The 23,086-nt window shown below is 23.7% G+C and overlaps 5 protein-coding genes across 8 annotated transcripts; 2 read left to right on the top strand and 3 right to left on the bottom strand.

Annotated features, from left to right (window-relative positions):
• The first annotated feature begins 306 nt into the window (after nt 1-306).
• Nucleotides 307-6,143, top strand: LOC122859233 (TPR-containing protein DDB_G0280363). 3 transcript variants are annotated; one of them, XM_044162660.1, is made up of 5 exons: nt 307-793; nt 1,495-1,852; nt 3,907-4,003; nt 4,064-4,237; nt 4,313-5,769. In XM_044162660.1, the coding sequence occupies exons 2-5, from the start codon at nt 1,841-1,843 to the stop codon at nt 5,743-5,745; spliced, it is 1,716 nt and encodes a 571-aa protein (XP_044018595.1). In that variant the 5' UTR covers nt 307-793; nt 1,495-1,840; the 3' UTR covers nt 5,746-5,769. The 3 variants fall into 3 exon arrangements, with proteins under 3 accessions (XP_044018595.1, XP_044018596.1, XP_044018597.1); XM_044162661.1 differs by having other exon boundaries at nt 307-1,852; nt 4,313-6,143; XM_044162662.1 differs by lacking the exons at nt 307-793; nt 1,495-1,852 and adding an exon at nt 2,914-3,064 and having other exon boundaries at nt 4,313-6,143.
• Nucleotides 6,144-10,242: 4,099 nt separating this feature from the next.
• Nucleotides 10,243-14,214, bottom strand: LOC122859234 (uveal autoantigen with coiled-coil domains and ankyrin repeats-like). Its single transcript, XM_044162663.1, has 7 exons — nt 14,080-14,214; nt 13,673-13,730; nt 12,825-13,600; nt 11,873-12,632; nt 11,354-11,556; nt 11,022-11,165; nt 10,243-10,927 (listed from the first exon to the last, which is right to left on the bottom strand). The coding sequence occupies exons 1-7, from the start codon at nt 14,134-14,136 to the stop codon at nt 10,841-10,843; spliced, it is 2,085 nt and encodes a 694-aa protein (XP_044018598.1). The 5' UTR covers nt 14,137-14,214; the 3' UTR covers nt 10,243-10,840.
• An 843-nt stretch (nt 14,215-15,057) lies between these two features.
• On the top strand, nt 15,058-17,913 carry LOC122859235 (FACT complex subunit Ssrp1). The gene is made up of 4 exons (XM_044162664.1): nt 15,058-15,323; nt 15,417-17,393; nt 17,483-17,557; nt 17,638-17,913. The coding sequence occupies exons 1-4, from the start codon at nt 15,273-15,275 to the stop codon at nt 17,737-17,739; spliced, it is 2,205 nt and encodes a 734-aa protein (XP_044018599.1). The 5' UTR covers nt 15,058-15,272; the 3' UTR covers nt 17,740-17,913.
• Nucleotides 17,914-17,927: 14 nt separating this feature from the next.
• Nucleotides 17,928-19,018, bottom strand: LOC122859236 (TP53-regulated inhibitor of apoptosis 1-like). Of its 2 annotated transcripts, XM_044162665.1 has the most exons (3): nt 18,813-19,018; nt 18,399-18,580; nt 17,928-18,086 (listed from the first exon to the last, which is right to left on the bottom strand). In XM_044162665.1, the coding sequence occupies exons 2-3, from the start codon at nt 18,543-18,545 to the stop codon at nt 18,003-18,005; spliced, it is 231 nt and encodes a 76-aa protein (XP_044018600.1). In that variant the 5' UTR covers nt 18,546-18,580; nt 18,813-19,018; the 3' UTR covers nt 17,928-18,002. The 2 variants fall into 2 exon arrangements, with proteins under 2 accessions (XP_044018600.1, XP_044018601.1); XM_044162666.1 differs by lacking the exon at nt 18,813-19,018 and having other exon boundaries at nt 18,399-18,666.
• Nucleotides 19,019-19,117: 99 nt separating this feature from the next.
• Nucleotides 19,118-21,828, bottom strand: LOC122859237 (SET and MYND domain-containing protein 4-like). Its single transcript, XM_044162667.1, has 3 exons — nt 21,623-21,828; nt 20,204-21,286; nt 19,118-20,128 (listed from the first exon to the last, which is right to left on the bottom strand). The coding sequence occupies exons 1-3, from the start codon at nt 21,630-21,632 to the stop codon at nt 19,284-19,286; spliced, it is 1,938 nt and encodes a 645-aa protein (XP_044018602.1). The 5' UTR covers nt 21,633-21,828; the 3' UTR covers nt 19,118-19,283.
• Nucleotides 21,829-23,086: the final 1,258 nt, after the last annotated feature.

The raw sequence follows: 23,086 nt of genomic DNA on the forward strand, positions 1-23,086 counted from the left end.
GTACAATGACATCATTTTTTATTTGGTCGTTATACATTTTAACTATTTAACCATTTGTCGGTAATGAAGATATTCATTTTATCAGTTCAAAAAATTTGAATCTGTTTGAATCCACATAAAGTTCGTTCATGTATTTTTTTTTTTTTTTTAGATGAAGTTTTGCTACTGCGCCAGACAAAAATACAACAAACAAGGGATGAAAGTACAATATATATGTATTTTAAAATTATTTGTAAATGTGTGCTCCCGGTGGGATCGATCTACAGAAATTGTGGATTCGTCGCAGTAATATCACCGGTATAGTTTCTCTCAGTTTTTTATAAGACAGGAGTGATATAAAAAAAAAAAAACGAGACTATAAGAGTGGATTGAAATTAGGCCAGTAGACTATTTAATAAATTTTAAATAAATCATTAAAAAATTTTTTTAATAAGTAAAAAATATATTTGTTAATTATGACGATTTAAAAAAAATAAATAAAGCAAAATTATAAATTTATTGTGAAAGTTTAATTTGGATTAAGTGATTGAATATAGTGAAAGAATAAATTATAGAAAAATAATAATAAATTGTGATAATTAATTAAGAGCTAAGAATTGACGTGAAAAAATAATTAATTTGTTTGAAATTTAACGGGGTTTATTGAGGATCAATGATTTTATTGATTCATTATTATTTTTTACCTTAAATTTTTTAAAAATTAAAATTGTTATTTTAATTTTTTGGGAAAAAAAATTATTTGTAATTAAATGGTGGTATGAGAGTTGCCGTCATTGGTATTATTTTGGTAGCCGTTAGTATATTCACTATAACAAAGTGTGTTTGTGTCGGCAGTGTCAGGTTGTTTAAAAAGGAGGGTGCGGTATTATTTATCAAGTCAATCACCCTTTAAAAACAACCCTAGATTCTAATAATAAATTTCAAAAAAAAATTTAAATTAACAAATAATATATCAAACAAAAGAAAAATTAACTTGATTATAAATTAATAATTACTGTAATAGAAAAAAAAAATAATTATATAAATTAATCATAGTGAAAAAAAAATTTGAATAATTTAAATTAATTAAATTTTGACGACAGCGGCTTCTCGCTGCTGCTGCTGCAACCAAATAAGAGAGAGAGAAACGGTGGTGGTGGTGGTGGCGGTGGCAGTAGTGGCAGAGGTTGCTGAGCAAACTCATTTTTTGAATAAAAAATTAAATTAATAAATACATAATATTATTTACATTAATTATAAATTTTAAAATCTTTTTATATTTTATCAATTAACTTGATAATTTCATGATTTTATTTATTTAAAAAATACAAAAATTAATTTGATAATATTTTTTTATTTATTTTAAATTAAAAATATATTATTTTTAAATAAATTTTAATAATAATCATTAATCTTTTGTTAATTGGTGATTGGCCATCTTCACTGCCGGTGCTTTTGTGGTGGCGGCATTGTCGTCTACGTCGTCGTCGTCGTTGTCAAATACACACAAAAAAGCTCAAAAAAATTTCTTTTTTCTAAATTCCAACTGTGATTTCAATCCTCATATTTGTATGTGTCTGTGTTTTATACATAAATTAAATATATAATCAAATTTATACTGTGAATTCAAAATTTAGAAAAAAAATTATAATTCAATTCTATCATTAATAAAACAAAAAAATATTTGTGAATCTTCTATTGTGGTGTAAAAAAAAAAAAAGTATAAATAAGTGTTTAATATTAATGTTACTTTAAAGTGTGATAAATATTTATTTAAAAAAAAAAAATAATAACAAAACAACAACAACATTAGAACGTGCCAAAGTGGGACGATCCCTTGACCCTGCTGGGATATGACGTAATGGCAAGAGAAGTACGTTGTTATTTATTAATTGTTTTTTTTTTAATTATTAAACAAAAAGAAAATATAATTTTAAAAATATTATTTAGTTTTTCTATATAGTGTTTATAAAAAAAATTAATTTTCAAATAATGTAAATTTAAAAAAAATAATACACAATTACTTTTTAAATAAAATTAATTTAAATAATTGAAATATAATTATAATTAGTGTAAATATTTTAAATAAATATTGACCTAGTTTTATCGTGCCTGGTAGATGACCCCGTGACACGACGGTCGTTCGAGTTCCCTGATTGAACGTCCGGGAGGAGGAAAGTCCGGGGAGAATCAAGAGAAACGGGGGGTAGTTAAAAGAGGGTGTGGGTGGTCTAGGATATCGGGGACACCAACCTTCTTCGGCTTGTGACCCTATTTTATATATATTTTATTTTTATATATCCTTTTTATATTTTTTGCAAAAATTCTATTAATTATTTGTATTTAAAAATTGAAATAATCTTATATACAAAAAACTAAAATACATCCTTTTTTTTTTTTTTAAATAATAATTATTATTATAAATTTATATTATTAATTTTTGAAAATTTATTGAATCAGGTCAGTATTATTTTTTTTTTTGTTATTATTTTGACCATAAGTTTTGATTGAACGCATGCGCTTCAAAAATAAATTCAACACCACCCTGTTGAAAATTAGCTGCTGCAACCTAAACACATAATTTTACCTTAATCCCTACTACCCTTATTTTTGCATCAACCCTTTTGACTTTGGCTTTTATTATTTCTTTAAACCTTTATTTTTTTTTTTATCATTATTATTATTATTTTTCATTAACTCTATATAGATTTAATTCACAAAAGCTAAAAGTCATGGTTTTCTTTTTTTTTTTTATATATTTAAAATGAAAAGAATAAAAGCATTGAAATAGTTGGGGTTGTTTTTATCTAAAAGTGGATGGTATATAATAAGGAGATGAAAAGTAGAGGGGTTGAAAAAAAAAAAAAATAATAATAAAATAAATAAATAAATGCCGGTTGGTGTAGGTGGGTCAGCAGCAGTAGTAGCAGCAGCAACATCATCAGTAGTGTAGCAGCAGTAACAGCAGCAGTAGCCAAGGCACGAGGTATTGCTGCTTGCTGCTGCTACTGTGTATTAAAAGGGTGGAAAACGGCAAAAGAGAGGGTGACGATAAAAGAGGAAAAGTAAAACGAGGATGCTCGTAGTACGTAACCGTTTCTCTCGTCTCTGGTTCGATAACGCATACCGCCCATCCGGGGACCTGCCACTTGGACGCCGTTTTCTTTTCTATCCTGACGACGCCTTTTATTTTATTATTTTTTTTTTTTCCATCCCTAAAATTCTATTGTTAAATGATAATAGTAATTTGCAAAAAAAAAAACAAACAAAAAAAAAATGAATTTAATAACAGATAAATAATATATAAAAATTAATAAATTAAATATAATTTTTAAATATTAAATTAAATTTTTTTTTTATGATATTTATTTATTTGACTTTTAGTCTTTCAAGTGATGTTTCTACTTTGGAGGTGTTAAGTAGAAAAGGTCGTGGTTAAGTGGAGGGTGTCGCCGTATAGTCAGACACAAGTATTTTTTAAAAAAAATAAAAAAATGCATCATAATTATTGAATATTATTAATATTTTTTAGCAAATAATTTATTTATGAACGTTTAGAAATTATAATACACGTGGTTCTATACGTTCTTAAAAATTTTACATAAATAAAATTATATAATTAATTATTGCCTTGAGCAGTATTAATCTGAGATAAAAAATAAATAATAAATAATAAAAAATTATATAGATAGAAACATCACACAGCAGATGATTCAGGGTAAATTAAGTTTCCATTGACCCGATAAAAACACTCGACTAAACATTTCGAACAATTATTATCAGCTTTCATGCTGCATTTATAATTTTTTTTTTTTTTTTTTTTTTATAAAACTAATCATTAGGCCAAGGATTTAGTGTATAATATTTTTTTCTAAAAATATAATTAATAATATATATTAATAAAAAAAAAAAAAAATTTATTTAAAGGAGTTGCGGAGCAAAAGACCTTTCAAAATATGGGACAGCTGGCGTAACGTAAGAAAAGGACTCGTTGTTAGCAATTTTGAAGAATTACTTCATCGAGGTAATAATTCATCATAATAATTAAAAAATAAAATATAAATTAAATTAAAAATGATTACAGGTAAAGAAAAATTGGGTGTTCCATCAGTTGAAAATGTTAGTCTTGTATTAGAATCAGATGGTACACAAGTTGAAGATGGTGAGTATTTTAAAACACTGTCAAATAATACAATACTATTATTACTGAGACATGGTGAAAGATGGTGTCCAACTGGTGTTGATATAATACGAGCAGGTAACAAAAAAAAAAAAATTAAATTACCCAACATTACAATCACTATATATATATTTATTTTCTATTTTAAATTAGCCATATCAGCAATACCAAAAATTGTGTGTGAAACAATTCATGCACTTGAATTACATGATGAAACACCCTCATGGAAAATTATGGATAATAAAGGACGTGTTACTGTTGTATTACACTGGGATCAACGTACAAATAATACACAAAATTCCCAACAACAACAACAACAAAATAATTCACAAAATCAACAATATTCACAACAACAACAAACAGTACAACAATCTAAAAATGATACATCAATAAGTGGTACAAAATATTCACCAATTAAAAAATCAGAATTATTAAATCAAAGACCATCACTTGTTATTGAAACAAGTATTGATAAAATTGCATATGGTAAAACAACAACAACAACAACAAATAATATTATAAATAATGATTTATTACAACAACGTTATTCAAGTCCACAAATAACTGTTATTAATCATGATGATATGATACAAAAAAATTTTATAAATCCAACAATAAATAATGGTAATGGTACATATGGCTCAATAATAACATCATCATCATCATCACCTGGACAACAACAATTATTACGTGAACAACAACAACAACAACAACATGGTGGTATGACTGGACGTCTTGTTAAACAAGGTACAAATTCATTTGAAAGTACAACAATTCATATACATACACCAGAATGTTCAGGTAGAATACATCAACCAGTACGTAATGGTAGTCCAGTTAATGGTACTGATGGTGGACAATCAGAATGTGATTTTCATTGTTGTGCATTACATGAAGAAGGTAGACGTATTGCTGTACATAAATCAGTTGCAACATCACCAATACAAGATCCACATTTAATACAACAACGTGAACAACAACAACAACAACAACAACAACAACAAACACAAACACAAACACCATCACCACAACCACCATCATCATTATCAGATGGTACACGTCGTAGTGGTAATAATAAAGGACATGTTAGATTTCGTGATACAACTGATGATGAATCATCATCACGAAATACAAATTTTCATATGCATCATCATAATAATCATCATCAAGAACAATTACAACAACAACAATCACAACAACATGATAGCTCAGAATCAGAAACTGAAAATACAATAATGGAAGATGAAGTTATAACATCAGAAAAATTTTTATTATTAATTGATCAATTAACTGTTGATCAAAAACATCATTTAAGTATTAAAGATATTGGTATTATATTGGAAAGATTAAGACCAAAAATATTAGATGTTGAAAGACTTGATAGAGAAAGTGAAAGTGAAGAATGTTACAATTGGACAATTAAAGCAATTATTCGAGGTGATGTACTTCGTGATTTTGGAGTACTTTATAATGGTAATTATTATGCCATAAGTGAACATCCAGGATATAAAGAAGAATCTGAAGAAAATAATGAAGATAATGAAGAAGAAGAGGAAGAAGAAGAAGAAGAAGAAGACAGGCTTTAATAATTTTAATTCATTTTTCAAGTTTTTAAATAAATTTATATATTTATTATTGTTATTATTCAAATTATTAATAATTTATAAAAAAAAAAAAAAAACAATTCACACACACTTATATTTAATGTTTAATTAATTTATTTTAATTTTTTTTTTTTCTAATTAAAAGTTTATATATATTTTTAAAAAAAAATATTCAAAGAAGGGTAAATTATATAGAAAAATAAAATAATGATTAAAATGATAAATCACTATTAAATTTAGATCTAATGACGGTTGTTGAAACATGTACTTATTAATTAGTTAATATACTTGTAGTAAACATTATTTGGTATACGGATTTATTTCCGTAACCGTCCAAAACACTGCCCTATCTTTAAATCGAAATAAAAAAAGAAAAATGAGACAATGAGTCCAATTCTAAACGACAAAAAAATAAATAAATTTAAAAAAATAAAAAAAAAACTAGAAACAATAATGATTATTAATAGTAAATAAATAATAATTATAAGAGTTATTAATTAAGTAAACGAGTTATCATAATTATTCGCACACGCATAATAAACTCAATCGAAAGTCATTTTCATAATTATTTGTCCTCTGACAATTATTATTAATATTAAATTAATATATTTAAAAAAATGGCTTATTTGTTTATTTTAAAAAAATTAAATCGTTAAATTTAATTTATTTATTGTTAAAAATAAAAGCTGTGAGATGAAAAATTTCATTAAATAAATAATACAACAAATAGATAAACAATTAATGTTTTTCAAAATTTTTTTTTCAACAACAATTAGTTTATAAACAAAATGAAAATAACATTCATACGTTTTGCATCAAATTTTTTTCGTTAGATGTAAACGATAATAAAATTATATAAATGTATATGTCATATATATAGCAATGAAAAAAAAAAAAAAAAAAAAAGGTTTTGAAATTATTATTATTAATAATAATTATGTTATTAATTGTAATAATTATTATTCATTAAATTGTTTCTATTTGAAAAAAAAAAAAAAAGATATATATAGGTATATAAAATTTAAAAATAAATATTCAAGAATTGTGTTTGATATTATGAAAAGAATTTAAAAAAAAAAAAAATCAATGAATATTTGTGAATGAATGCTGTAATGTTGAGTATAAATAATTTTTTAATTTAATTATTTTATAATTATTATTTTATATATTATTTTACACGAAATTTTATTGACGTAATATTAAGAACAAAATAATAATTGAAAAAAAAAAAAAAGATGTTGCAAGTAAAAGCCTTTACAGTGACTCTTAAAATAATTATAATAATAATAATAAATATTAATATAAATAATAAATAATAATAATTAAAAAAAAACACAAAAATACCACGACTTTGCAATTTTAATATATTTCTATTTCTAAGTATTACACGTATCCCTGTAGCAATTCACTGTCATTCGATGCATTTGTTAGAAAAAAAAATATATTATTAATAATAATAATAATAATACTAATAATAATTACAAGAAAGAAAAAAAAAAAAATTAATAAAAAGAATAAAATAGTTAATAAATTTAAATAAAAAGAAAAAAAAAATTGTGAGAGTGTGTATATATTATATAATATGAATTTGAATGTGTGTATGTAGACAATGAAAATATGTGAGATGATAATTATATATAAACGTGATTATTATAAAAAAAAAAAATTTCAAGTATTATTTTGTGCCAAAAGAAGAAAAATGATAAAGGGAAAAAAAAAAAAAATAATGAAAAAAAAAATCCATTTTCTTCCAATTAATTTTTTTTTATAATTTTTGTAAAAGCTGTTTATAACTGGCTTCACAGCATAAAATATGAATCATCAATTTCTTTTATATTCGTTAATAATATATAAATAATTTATTTACATGTTTTAAATGAAAAAAAATAAATAAAAAAAAAAAAAAATATCTTAACTCTTGTTCGCTCTGAAAAATAAATAAATAAATAAATAAATAATAATAATTGTTTGTTATTGATTAATTTAATAATTTAAATGTGTATATAAAAATTTAATATTACATGAATTATTTTAAACAGATAAAACCAACCAATTATTTTAATTTTAAATAATTTCATTAATTAAATAATTACAATAGTAAATAATTTTCAATAAAATAATTATAATTTTTCTTTTTTTCTTCTTTAAAAAAACCCATGTTTTTATATATAAATGATAACGTTTGTATTTTTTTTTTAAATTATCATTTAATCTCTTGAGATAATAATTATGTGAATGATAATGTGATGTTTTGAAAAAAAAAAAAAAAAAATGAAAATACTATAGAAAAGGATTAATCAAATTGGAAAATTAATTTATCTCTTCGTATATCCTTTAATTTTAATATCAATTTATTGTTAATATTATAGAAAATGTTTTTTTTTTTTTAAATTTTATTTGAATACACTATATGAAATACAATAATAATTCAACTTGTAAATAATAATGATAATGTCAATACGGATGAGGGGGATATAATCTACATTATTTAATCGGTGACTTGGTATTTCCCAAATTCAAATAATTATCTTAGCATATATAATAAATTAAGAAGAGACAAAAATACCGATTTAAATATATTTACAAATAAAAACCCACCGCGTAAGGTTATCAGTATCAACCTTTATAAAATTACCCAAAATATAACGACACGGTAAATTCCCAAGATACGAAATTGTAAAAAAAAAACAATACAGCATGATCTTTCGAGAAAGATAACTTCGCTATAAATATCACGGAAATTTCAAGTAAAATTACATTCACTTGCCGGCTGCTTACCAGTAACGTTTACATTATATTACGAATTGATCATAATAAATTATTATTTCAAAAAGTTGAGTTTTTTTTTCATTTAAAAATTCATTATAATGACGTCTCGAAAATTAAGGGCAAGTTTTATGCTTGTACTCTTCATCGCATGCAGTATCTTTAATCATGTAAGTAAATAAAATTTTATTTATGCATTTATAAATATATCTATATGTATTTCGAAATAATTTTTACATTTTTCTTTCGTGTATATTTTTCAATTTTCAGGGCATGAGTCAGGAGGAAGTTGAGTATGAAAACGTAGATTCAGAAACAACTACCGCTTTTTACGAAACTGAAAGTAAGTTTAAAATAATTAAAATCACGTACATATTAATAATTACAAAATTATTTTTCAGCGGAAGTTAATGAACCAACTGAAAAAGTAACTGAAACTGGAAGTAAGTTTACAATGTTAATTTAAAAAATTATAATTTAAATTATGTTCATATAACAATAATTGGAAAATTATTTTTCAGCGGAAGTTGATCCAACAACTGAAGAACCACAACAACCAGTAACCGAAATTAGAAGTAAGTTTACAATGTTAATTCAAAAAAAAAATTGTTTACATATTAGTAACTACAAAATTATTTTCCAGTCGAAGATGATGAACCAATTGATGGTACAACTGAAGGATTTGTACAGCCAATATTCAATACTATAAGTAAGTTTATAATAGTAATTTAAAAAGCTAATTTATATTATGGACATATTAATAATTACAAAATTACAAAATTTTTTTTTACGAAAGCCAATGCACCAGTTTATATTCCAACTCGTAGACAGAAATCAAATAGAACAACTAAAAAAACCACACCGCCAATTAAAATTATTAGTACATCCGATAAGGGTCGACCTCCCATAAAGATAAAAGTTTGCCGTAAACAACCTTGCGGTACAACTGAAAAAAGTATTCTTCAACCAAAGTATTCTTGCTCTAAAAAACTTCCCGAAGGTACTGTAAGAGCTCCAAGATGTTCGAAGAAAAGACAACACAAATGTTGTAACGAAAAAGGAAAATTTGTAAAGTAATTTGCAAAAAAGTCAATCTATTATTTTTACTCGGCAAAATTTCAGCTTCCTGGTTGTTATGTTACATATACAGTTGTGTACTTTTTCATTGAGGCATTTGGTTTATCTTGTAATAAAAAAAAATAATTTTAATAATGCATATGTTGTGAATAATAATGTTTTTGTTAGTGACATTTGAGTCAATACTGAAACATTCTTTATATAATAAAACACTCTTTTCAATATGTTGATGTAATTTATTTCATTTTAAAACCTCAAAAATCTTGAATAAATTAAATAATAAATTAAAAATAATTAATTGATATTTATTTTTATTTTTTTCATAGAAAAAAATCGTTAAATTTGTAAAGTTTTATTGATGAATTTTGGTAAATATATACAGTGTTGATTTGTGATTCAATACACACTTGAAAATTGTTAATTGCTTTGATTATTTTAAAATTGATAAAAAAAAAAAAATTGAAAAAATATTATAGCTTGAAAGTTTGATTTATAATAATTTTTAAATTTTTTTAATTAGCTAAATTATAAAAATATATTTTATTTGTTTTATTGATAAAGCACATGTTTAAGTAAATTAAAACCAATTTAAATAATCATTATACAATTTTAATAATTTGTTTGTTTACAATTTTCATTAACATTTTTTACTACATGTATAAAGTAAATTTAGACGACACATAAATTTTGATAAAAATATATTCACACAAAAAAAAAGTTAGCCTTGGATGAGGTTATCAATATCAAAATTATAAAATTTATCAAAACATTACGACACACGTAAATTCCCGTGATACCAAATTGTAAAAAAAAAGCTCGATACAGCTGTAAGCATAACATTGTCACAAATTAGATAAACGAATAATAAAGTATCTTATTGTTGCTTGTTCTTTAAATTGTGACACAATTATTAATAATGGAAACTATATCGTATGAGAAAATTGACTTGGAAGAGAGATGCAAATAAATTTTATAATAAAAATTAAATAAAAAATTTAGTTTTTTTATTTTATTGTTTATGTTTATTATAAATTTTGTGATTTACATTTTTTTCAATTTTCAAGATTATTAATCATTTGCTTTTCAATAATAGTGAAAAAAATTCTTGATAGTAAAAAAGTTAATTTTACAAAGCCAGTAGTTTGTATTTTATTTTTTTCCCATTTGATCATTTATTGAAGTATAAAGCCCATTTTTTTATACATTAAAAATGTCATTTAAAAAATTTGCATTATCAATGCATTACCAAAACTTCATATGAAGTGTACTCTATTTCTTTTCCACCATAAGGAATCAATAGTTTATTGGATTTAGGATCAACCTATAATAAAATCATATATGTATAAATGTGATGAATATTAATAAAAAAATTTCAATTTTACTTGATAAAAATATATAAATTGTCTTTAAAATACCTTGCCAGCACAGTAAACTTTATCATGAATAGTACGACCAACGTATAGAATTTTACCATCAATTGTTTTACCACCTGGAACAGCGTCTGATGGTACATGCCCATTTTCAACACGTACCCAATCAAAATGAGTTTGAAACATAATCTAAAATATAAAAAATAATTTAAATTTAAATATATTAAAAAAAAAAATTATTAACTTATCATTTAACATTTTTTTTTTGTTTTACATATTAAATCAATAAATTTTAATAAATAGTTATAAAAATATTTATTGATTACAACTGTTTATAATTATATATCAGATATACATATATATATATTTTTAATTACCTCATAATCTGTTTTTCCATACTCTACACCATTATAAGAAACGTAAGCAACACCATGTTCAGGTTTGACTTTTGCTGGTAAAATATCACCATTATGAGATGCACGACCAATAACAAGTTTTAAACCATCATGATCAACACCAATCTCAACCATGTCAGGCTCAACTTGATGGTTACCCAAATATTTAACCCATTTGAATCCAGCTGTAATATTAAACAAAGCTATCAATATATATTGTAATTAAGTTATTACTTAATTTGTGAAACTGCGTGCATGATATTTTAGAACAGTGTTTTTAAAAAAATTCAAATTTGCTCCCTTCAAATTTTCATAAAGTAAAGTAAATCTGACAATAAAAGAAATCTCTTTAAAAAATTTCTGGAAGGTCGTTATGTCTCGACGTTAAAATTTTGTTATTTTTAAATCCCATTTTTCATCTTCTAATTTTTTCCCAAATATCTACTTGTATGTTATTATCTTTTAGTTTAAAAATTTTATTATTTAAATTGGGTAATTCACCTGTTGATTTTTCTTCAAGATTCCTTAATTCAGCAGTCTTTATAGATAGTGCTTCTTTATTTTTTACTAAATCCAATTTTGTAGTTTCCAAATTTTTTTCCAAAACTCCCTGTTGATCCATGCATTTTTTATTTTTATCTTTTTCTTGAACAACTTCCGTATTTAATTTGAGTAAATCAATTGAATTTTTTTGTTTAAGATTTTCTAATTCAGATGATTTTATAGATAGTGTTTCTTTGTTTTCTTTTAATTCCTTTTCCAAAATTCCCTGTTGAACCATGTATTTTTTATTTTTATCTTTTTCTTGACCAATTTCCGTATTTAAATTGAGTAAATCAATTGAATTTTTTTGTTTAAGATTTTCTAATTCAGCTGACTTAATAGATAGTGTTTCTTTGATTTCTTTCAAATTTCTTTCCAACATTCCCTGTTGATTTGTACATTTTTCATTTTTTTCTTTGAGCTGGCCAACTTCCGTATTTGAATTGAGCAATTCAATTGAATTTTTTTGTTTGAGATCATTTAATTCAGCTGACTTTGAATCAAGTGCTTGTGATTGTGTTTCATTGTTTTTTACTAAATTTAATTTTGCAGTTTCCAAATTTCTTTTTAACTCTTCCTGTTGATCTGTACATTTTTTATTGTTCTCTTTTAGTTTCCCAACTTCCGTATTTAATTTGAGTAAATCAATTGAATTTTTTTGTTTAAGATTTTCTAATTCAGCTGACTTCACAGATAGTGTTTCTTTGATTTTTACTAAATCTGAATTTGCAATTTCTAATCTTTTGTCTAATACTCCTTGTTGATCTGTGCATTTTTTATTGTTCTCTTTTAGTTTCCCAACTTCCATATTTAAATTGAGTATTTCAACTGAATGTTTTTGTTTGAGATCATCTAATTCAGCTGACTTTGAATCAAGTGCTTGTGATTGTGTTTCATTGTTTTTTACTAAATCTGATTTTGCAGTTTTCAAACTATTTTCCAACTCTCCTTGTTGATCCATACATTTTTCATTTTTCTCTTTTAGTTGTCTAATTTCTGTGCTTGAATTGAGTAATTCAATTGAATGTTTTTGTTTGAGATCATCCAATTCAGCTGACTTCATAGATAGTGTTTCTTTAATTTTTACTAAATCTGATTTTGCAGTTTCTAAACTTTTGTCCATTACTCCTTGTTGATCTGTGCATTTTTTATTGTTCTCTTTTAATTGGCCAATTTCTGTATTTGAATTGAGTAATTCAACTGAATGTTTTTTCCTTTCATTATCTAGCTCGTCATTATGTGTTTCAATTTTTTTTTGAACAGTTAAATACGATTTTTCCAGCTCTATATATTTTTCAGTGATATTTAATAGTTTTTCTTGACTCTGATATAATTTGGCACTAAGTTCCAGGGTTCCCAATGATAATTCAGAGATCAAAATATCCTTTTCTTTGATGATATTTCGTTGATGATTTTGATCATTCTCAAGCTCTAATACACGTGATTGAAGAGTCTCAAACTTTGCATGTAAATCTAATTCTATATTTTTTTTCAGTAGTTGAAAATATTGTTTAACTTGTGCGTTATCATTTGATACATTAACTGCTTGATTTTTTACATTATCTTTTTTCACTCCCATAATATCTCTGATTTTTTCTAATAATTCTGTTGATGACTCAACTGTTTGAATCGTCGACGTTTCATCTGGTATAATTGGTGCAATAGTTGATAGTGTAGTATTCAGCACTAAAACATAAATAAAAAATTCAATAAAGCCTTATAAATTATATATTTTTGAAATTAAAATTTCATTCTTACTTTCAATCGGTGGAAGACTAGTCACAGGTATTGCACTGTGAGGAACTCCACCAAAACCCTAGAAAACCACGATTTTTTAACGGTGAATAATAAAATATAATTAAGAATAATTTAAATTAAATTTTCATTTAATTAAAATGATAAGACTATAAGTAATTTAATAATTAATATAAATTGCTTATAATTTGTTAATAATTGTGTATATAGAAAAAATAATTAATTTAAAACAAAAAAAACTACAGCAAAAGAATTTTTGTATGAAAAAATTCCAGATTTATTAAATCTTTCTATGTCTATATATGAGGCCAACGAAGGCACTTCATGGTAAAGTCTACTTATCAATATATAGAAAAATATATTTAAATAAATATTAATTATATATAAATAATTTTTTTTCTTTTACTTACAAGCTGAAAAAGGCTACATGCAATGGTAAACATTGCTACTGAATTTGCCAGCATCATGAGTTAATTTTTAATAAAAGATTTTGAATAATTAATTAATTTTTACACTGAAAAAATTAACAGAACAACTATGTGATATCGTCAGCGTGATATAATATCATGAACTGCTCAAATGCTGACAAGTAAATAAAGTTTTAAGAAAAATTATCTCAACTCAACTGTAGATAAGGTTTCCTGCAACATAAATTTCTTTTTTTTTTTTTGCGTCATTATTAAATAAAAGGGTCATCTCAACAATTATTTTATCGCAGAGAAAAAAAAATATGTTTCGTTTATTTTTATATCATTGGACAAGAGTTGAGTAAATTTTGTAATTTATGAATCATTGAAATATTAAATTTTCATTTTATTTAAATCATTGTAAAGCAGAGTAGTTAGACTTTTAAAATGATACCAAACTAAATAACGTTAGGGGAGATAGGGATATGACCTACTCGATCTCAGCAGCAACATAGTATACATTATATTCTCCCAATTCAAATAATCATCAACCGCAAGACTGAATCGTAAAAAAAAAACTCAACAAACTCATGATTCATATTTTCTCTTGATAAATAATTCGATCGAGTTATTGTTTAAATTTCTTTTTGAATTTTTTTTTTTTCCAACCGAAAAAATGGACAACAAGAGCTGCCCTATCTACTGGTAGGAATACAAACTATATTAACATTTTTTCTACCGGTAAAAAAAATAGTTAATAAATAAACAATAAACAATTGTTGTTAATAATATTATATCAATAGAAAAACAAATAATAAAATTAAATAAATTAATCAATCAATCCTAGTTTTTTTTTTGTTTTTTCTTTAAAACAATTTTGCTAATTAATTTTAACAACAATAATAACACATACATTGGCATATGGCACACACATAAAAGAAAAACAGGCGGGATTTTATATTTTTATTCTCATTTTATCTCATTCATTGTCATTCATTTTACAACAACAGCAACAGCAGTGAACAGCAGCAAGCGTTGCTTTTTTTTTTGTTTAATTATTTGATAAATATTGTTGTTGTCTACTGTGTGTGTTGTCAAATATAATATATAAAATTTTCAATAAATTATAATTATTTATCAACAATAAATAATTGATCCATAATATACAATTACTTTTAATTGTTGAAAGAAAAAAAATGGATTTCTTAGAGTACCCAGACATTTATGGCGAGGTTAAGGGAGCAATGGTAAATATTATTTACAATTTATTTTTTGTTTTATAAATTGTTATTAATAATCTTTGATTTATAATAATTAATTCGTAAATTAATTTTATTTAGACACCAGGTCGGCTAAAACTTACAGATCAACATCTTATATTTAAAAATCAAAAAACTGGAAAAGTTGAACAATTGTCAGCAAATGATATGGAAATGGTTAATTATCAAAAATTTGTTGGTACATGGGGTCTTCGTATATTTTTAAAAAATGGTCTACTTCATCGTTATCGTGGTTTCAAAGAATCAGATCTTGATAAAATAGCAAAATTTTTTTCAACAAATTACAAAAAAGACATGTTGGAAAAAGAATTAAGTTTAAAAGGTTGGAATTGGGGAACAGCAAAATTTAATGGTTCTGTATTGAGTTTTGATGTTGGTTCAAATACAGCATTTGAAATACCACTTCATGATGTATCACAATGTACAACTGGTAAAAATGAAGTTACACTTGAATTTCATCAAAATGATGATGCACCAGTTAGTTTAATGGAAATGCGTTTTCATATACCAACAAGTGATTCAATTGAACAAGATCCAGTACAACAATTTCATGATAGAGTTATGGAAAAAGCATCAGTTATTAGTGTTAGTGGTGATGCAATTGCAATATTTCGTGAAATTCAATGTCTTACACCACGTGGTCGTTATGATATTAAAATATTTCAAACATTTTTTCAACTTCATGGTAAAACATTTGATTATAAAATACCAATATCAACTGTTTTACGTTTATTTTTATTACCACACAAAGACAATAGACAAATGTTTTTTGTTGTTAGTTTAGATCCACCAATAAAACAAGGACAAACACGTTATCATTATCTTGTATTATTATTTAATCAAGATGATGAAACATCAATTGAATTACCATTTACTGATAGAGAATTAAAAGAAAAATATGATAATAAATTAACAAAAGAACAATCAGGACCAACTTATGAAGTACTTGGTAAAATTATGAAAGTTATTATTAATCGTAAATTAACTGGACCTGGTAATTTTGTTGGTCATTCAAATACACCAGCAATTGGATGTTCATACAAAGCTACTGCTGGTTATTTATATCCACTTGAACGTGGTTTTATATATGTACATAAACCACCAGTACATATACGTTTTGAAGAAATATCATGTGTTAATTTTGCACGTGGTGGTGGTTCAACACGTTCATTTGATTTTGAAATTGAGCTAACATCTGGTGTTAATCATACATTTAGTTCAATTGAAAAAGAAGAATATGGAAAATTATATGATTTTATAACAAATAAAAAATTACGTGTTAAAAATCGTGGTAAAGGTGAAGCTAATGGTTATAATAATGATTTTGGTGATAGTGATCAAGAAGAACCTGATGCATATTTAGAAAGAGTTAAAGCTGAAGCTAAAGAACGTGATGATGATGATGGACAAGATTCAGAAGATGATGAATCAACTGATGAAGATTTTAATCCAACTCAAGATGAAAGTGATGTTGCTGAAGAATATGATTCAAATCCAGCAACATCTGAAGACAGTGATGCTGGATCAGATGCATCTGGTGGTGATGGTGATGGTAGTGATACTGGTAATAAAAAAGAAAAAAAACACAAAAAAAAATCAAAAAGTGCTAAAACAGTATCAGAAAAACCACGTAAACCAAGAAAACAAAAAAAAGAAAAAGATGAAAATAAACCAAAACGTCCAGCAACTGGATTTATGTTATGGCTTAATGCAACAAGAGAACAAATTAAAAAAGATAATCCAGGTATAAGTGTTACTGAAATTGCTAAAAAAGGTGGTGAACTTTGGAAAGAATTAAAAGATAAAACAGAATGGGAACAAAAATCAAATAAATTAAAAAAAGATTATGCTGAAGCTATGAAAGAATATGAAGCAAATGGTGGTGGTAAAGATAAAGCAAAAAATGATAATAAAACTGATAAAAAGAAAAAAGAAGTAACTAAGAAAAAAGATTCAATGTCACCAAAAACAATGGCTGGATCATCATTTAAAAGCAAAGAATACATTAGTGATGATGACAGTACTGATGATGATAAAGTAATTAATTTTATTCATTTAAATATTTTCTCTTTTATTCATATTAATTCCAGCTTGCTATAATTATTTTTGTATTTATATTTTTTTAGGAATCAGCAAAGGGAAGTGATGATGAAAGTGAAGATGAAAAGAAAAAGAAAAAAGCAACAAAACGTCCAGCACCAGTAAGATAATTTTATTTCAATAAATTAATTATCTATTAATTAAATTGTTAATAATTTATTATTAAAAATATATTTTTCAGGCTGATGATAAAAAATCTAAAAAAGGAAAAAAAGAATCATCAAGTGAAGAAGAGGAAGAAGATGAAGAAGACGAGGATGATGACAGTGCTGCATCAGATTAAGATGATTAAATATTTTCTATATTATTTTTTCTTCTTCTTTCAACATCATTGATGCTTTGAATGATTTTTTTTATGCTGTATAAAGTATTTTTTTTTTTTCCAATATTTTCATTCATTATTTTTATTGCTTTTATATAACTTAATGGCTAAATAAACACTTAAAACAAAATAATTAACAATTTTGTGGCTTCACTATGTTTAAACATAAATATATTTTATTATTTATCCAATTGTTTATTTACATTTTTATAACTTGATAATTGTTAGCTGGGTGATTTTTCATTCTTTGATCCTAGATGATTTGTTTCGATATCTTTTAATTCAATTTTTTGATCCTTCATTGCTTGCTAAAAACAAAAATAAAAAATAATTATTAGTATTATATTTAAATTAACAATCTATTGAAATTTAAATTTTTATATAATTATTTATTTTTTTTAATTGAGACTCGCCTCAACACATTCTTTGTAAACTTTTAAAAATGGGGCACAAATTGAATCATCATTATCGCCTTTTAAAAATTTATCAGAAAACCAAGCATTAAAACAATCGTCATATGTTTTTTTTAATTCACTGCAACGTTCCATATTGTTTATAATTATTTAAACAATTTATATTAGTCCTGTAAATAATTGAAAATAATATTAATGTTAAATTACCTTTAGACATTGTTGATAAGCTTGAAATATTGGAGCACACATGGAGTCATTCGTGTCACCTTTCAGGAAATTTTCAGAAAACCATGATTGAAAACATGCATCATATTGTTTTTTAATATCATTGCAAGATTCTCCAATACTATTCATTGCTATTCATTTATAAATCCAAGGTTTATTTGTTTCTGAAAGAAGACATTAAAGACTCCATCAAATTTCCAACAGTTTCATCATCAATTTTTTTTTTTCATCAACCAAAAAAAAAAAACAACAAAACAACATTTAACAAATAAATAAACAATGTTTTTTATTTTTCTTACAACAATTTACGTTTAAACAATTTTCATTTAATCATTTGTTTTTTGTTTTGTTTTTTTTTTTTTTTTCTTTTAATAATAATAAAAGAAACATACTTACAGAAAAAAGCAAAATAAAAATCACAATCCTAAAAAAAACACTTGATAACTAAAGTGTCTATTTACTGTTCTTTATAAAAACAATTGTCGAATTTTTTTATGACATAAACAACGTTAATAATTGTGTCAAAATTATGAATAAATAATATATTTTTTGTTAATTTTTAAACTCTGAGAACGTATGAGCAACATTAAAAAAAGAAAGGTTATGATTTATGAATTTAACTTGTCGATAAGATTGCAATCTGTTGCAATAAAAAAAAAAAAAAAAGTATTAATAATTATTAATAATAATAAAACAATGAATTTTTATTTTTAAATGTATTTTTATTCTAAGTTTAAAAAACCTGTTTAAAATGTTATAAATATTTTCGGTGTACAAGATTATTTATATCTAAAATTAAAAGAAAAAAAAAAAAAAATGTAAATAAATGTTGTTTTTTGTTGTAAATAAAAGTAATTTGTTTAAAAACTAATTAAGTGTTTGCCAACGAGTGGATCTTGATCCTAAAATAGTTGTAAGCATTTCCATAAATGTTATTAAATCTGGTGATGGATGACGAACATGTGGATAAAGTTCTTCAATGACATCAACAAGTTGTTTTTTAATATTCATACGATCAATAGTGTCATCAAAATAAATAGCACTATCATCATCATCATCAGCTCTTAACTCGGTATGATATAGTTTATAAACATCAATGAGTTTTTTAGCAATAACATCAGGTATTGACATAACTGGTAATGTTGATAAATCAGCTGGCCAATTATCATCACAAGCATTACATTTACAATTAAAATTATATTTTAATTCAATTGATTGTTTACGTTGACATGATGGTGATGATTCAAATGTTTGTCCATAATTAACATATACTTGTTCACCTTTTTCAATGGTACATGTTGATTGTAATGATATTTTACCATTAAATTCATATCTTGATGTTTTACAAAAACATCCATGATTAAATATCGCCAGACTTGGTAATATTCCAATTGAACGTTCATCAAAATCTAATTCATTTTCATAATCACCAATTGAGCATGCATTTGTTTTGACAATTAAACAATTTTGTAATAATAATTTACCAATGAATGTTAAATTTTTAATATTATATATATCTTTGCATTTTTTTTCTATTTTTGGGCCTAAAAAATTTGTTCTTGTACCAAGTAAATAAACAAGTATAACAGCAACATTTGAATAATGAAATATTTGATCAGAACGTTTTTTATCAATGTCTGTTAATAATGAATAAACACTTGTATATTTTGATGAATCAAATATTCCATTTGTCAAGCCTTTTTCAAGTGGATCTATAATATAAAAATAATTTTAATTAATAAAATTTATAAAATAATAATAATGAGAAAAAAAAAATAAATATTTACCAATTATTTTATCAAGTTTAATTAATTTTTTTTCTAAGCTTTCAATACTTTTAGCTTCTCTTATAGCTAATATTGTCATTTTTAATGCAAGCATTGGTCTTTCACCAAGTCCCCATTCACTTGAAACTCCAATAAGTTTACATTCAATATCATGATACTCAGACCAAGCTAAATCACGACATTTATCTGTACAATAAACAGTATGAACACAGTGATTACATGGTACTGATGACCATGTTTGTTTCATGCAGTATGAACAAAATTGATAAATTCCATTTTCAACAAGATAACTTGCATATGGTTTATGTAATAATATTGCTTCACCTGGTTTAATATCTCTTGTTGCAATAATATGTCTACCATATTCATTTGAATAGCTAATTTTAATTGAATCACTTGCACCAATTATTTTATCATTCTCATTTAATATACTTGCTTCATTTTCATTAACTAAAATTTTTTTAAATGGTTTTTTATTTATATTATTTGTTGCATTATTTAAATATTCTAATGCATTTATTTTATTTTTATCATTTATTTTTAATTTAGTTATCATCATTTTTATTTCATTTTTTAAATAATCAACATCATTTTTTGGATATTTAAGTATTTCATAGCATTGTGATTTTTTAACAAGTAATTTTACTTTTTGTGAATCATTTATGTTTATATTTTTGAAAATATAATTAATATCATTGAGACAATCATCATATAAATGGGATTTTAATAATGCTGATGAACGATTCATATAGCATAGAATAAATTCATTAGTATTTTGTTCAGCATAAGCAATACTTTTTGTACAATCTTCAAGTATTTCATCAAGATCACGAGTTTCTGGTAATTTATATTTATCAAAACTTGAATTACGATACATCAATGCATCAGTATTATTTTTAATTTTAGGTATACCATTTTCAAGTCTTTCAAATGTTATTTTTTCTTCAATAAGACTATTTAAACTGTAATAAAAATAATCTTCAAGTGTTTTTAGATTTTTAAATTCAGGTAATGATGATTTTTCAAATAAAAAATTAAGATATTGTTTTTGATATTGCTCATCCAGTTCATCAGCTGCTGAAACTTTAAAATAAATTATTAAAATTTTATAATAATAGCTATTTGTAGTATAATTTATTTCTATAGTTTAAATACACTTTTTTATTGATTTTATTAAGCCATTAAAATATAGCTTAAATAACAAATTTAAATAAATTAAATTTATTTTTATTTATTTATATTTTAATTATTTAAATAACAATTTAAAAAAACAAAAAAAAAATAACCATTTTATTAATTTAATAAATATTTAACGTTTTTTTTATTCCAAGAAATTTTTTAACATAAAAAAAACAGACTTGCTTGTGTCATTTTTTTAGTTAACTTATTAATAAATAAATAATGCATTAATTTACTTACGTTCACTCATTTTGTTGATTTATTTAAATACCAAATTTTATTATTTTATTAAATGCCACAATATTATCCACAGTTATAAAGAAAAACCGTTTTTTATTTTTCTATTTTTCGGAGTAATACACCAGGACCAAATTAAGAGGAATAATATATAAAAAATAAAAAATAAAAAAAACTCAACAAATTCTCACACACACACAGATACATAACACGTGTAGTTGAGTGCTTTAAATGGCAGCACTGTCGATTTTTTTTTTCTCTCTTTTTCAGTCTTTTATCTCTTTTATCATTCATTTGTCATTATGATTATTCAACAATTATTAATAATAATAATTCCATATTGTTTATGCAATGTCAAACTGTCAATTAATATTGTTAAATTATTTTTTAAGTAATAAAGTTTGTTTGTTAATTTAAAAATAATTTCGACTAAAAAATTAACAACAAAATTTCTAATTTTTCTTTTGAACTTTTGTGTGTTTGTTTATTGTTAATAATAAATTTACACTGCAATAATAATTAAATAATAAAAAAGTAAAATTTTAATATCCATTATGATTTTTTAGTGGAAAACCTTGATGATTTCTCATTGCATTTGGCAACATGCATGTGATAATTATAACAATCAACTAAAACAATAAAAATAATATTTAATAAACAATCTAAAAATATATAGTTAAATTAATAAATATTATAAATAATTTACCTGTAAAATACATGAACTAATTGACGTTTTAAAAAGTATTTCAATTGTTGATTTAATATTATTTATTATTTGATTTTTACAACCATTTTTAAAATTTGTTTTTAAATTACAAATTTCATTATTATTATCATTAGATTTTGGACAACATGATAATGGAATTGTTTCATTATTATATAAATCATTGGCATAATTAATAGCACAACATTTAAACTAAATAAACAATAATAAAAATTATTTACAAATTGGATATTTTTTAAGATAAAAAATAAATTACTTACATTTGATTGAATTTTGTCAATTAATTGGATATTATTGTTTAATAATTTATCTTTAAAATTTTTTTCTAATGAATCTTCAAATTCAATTTTATTGATATAATTAATATTGTAGCATGTAACGATGCTTATTATTATTAAAAAAAATAATATCAATGAGACAAATAAAACATACTGTAAATAAAATAATAATTATTCTCTAATTAATTGCTTAATTTAATTAGTTTTTTTTTTACCATCATAAACATACGGTTATTTTCTTTTGTGATACAATAAAAGCCAAATATTCCAATGAACAAAATCATCAAGCCAATGATTATTAAATGTATATAAAGATCTGATATTATTGATAATGTATTGTAAACAATATACAAATCATCATTTATTGCCATTTTAAATGGACCAATTATCAACGACAATCCACACATCTATATGAAAATTAATTAAACACTGTTAATACATTATTTATTGATAAAAAAAAAATTA

The sequence above is a fragment of the Aphidius gifuensis genome, linkage group LG6, assembly GCF_014905175.1.
Source record: "Aphidius gifuensis isolate YNYX2018 linkage group LG6, ASM1490517v1, whole genome shotgun sequence".
Taxonomy (NCBI): Eukaryota; Metazoa; Arthropoda; class Insecta; order Hymenoptera; family Braconidae; genus Aphidius; species Aphidius gifuensis.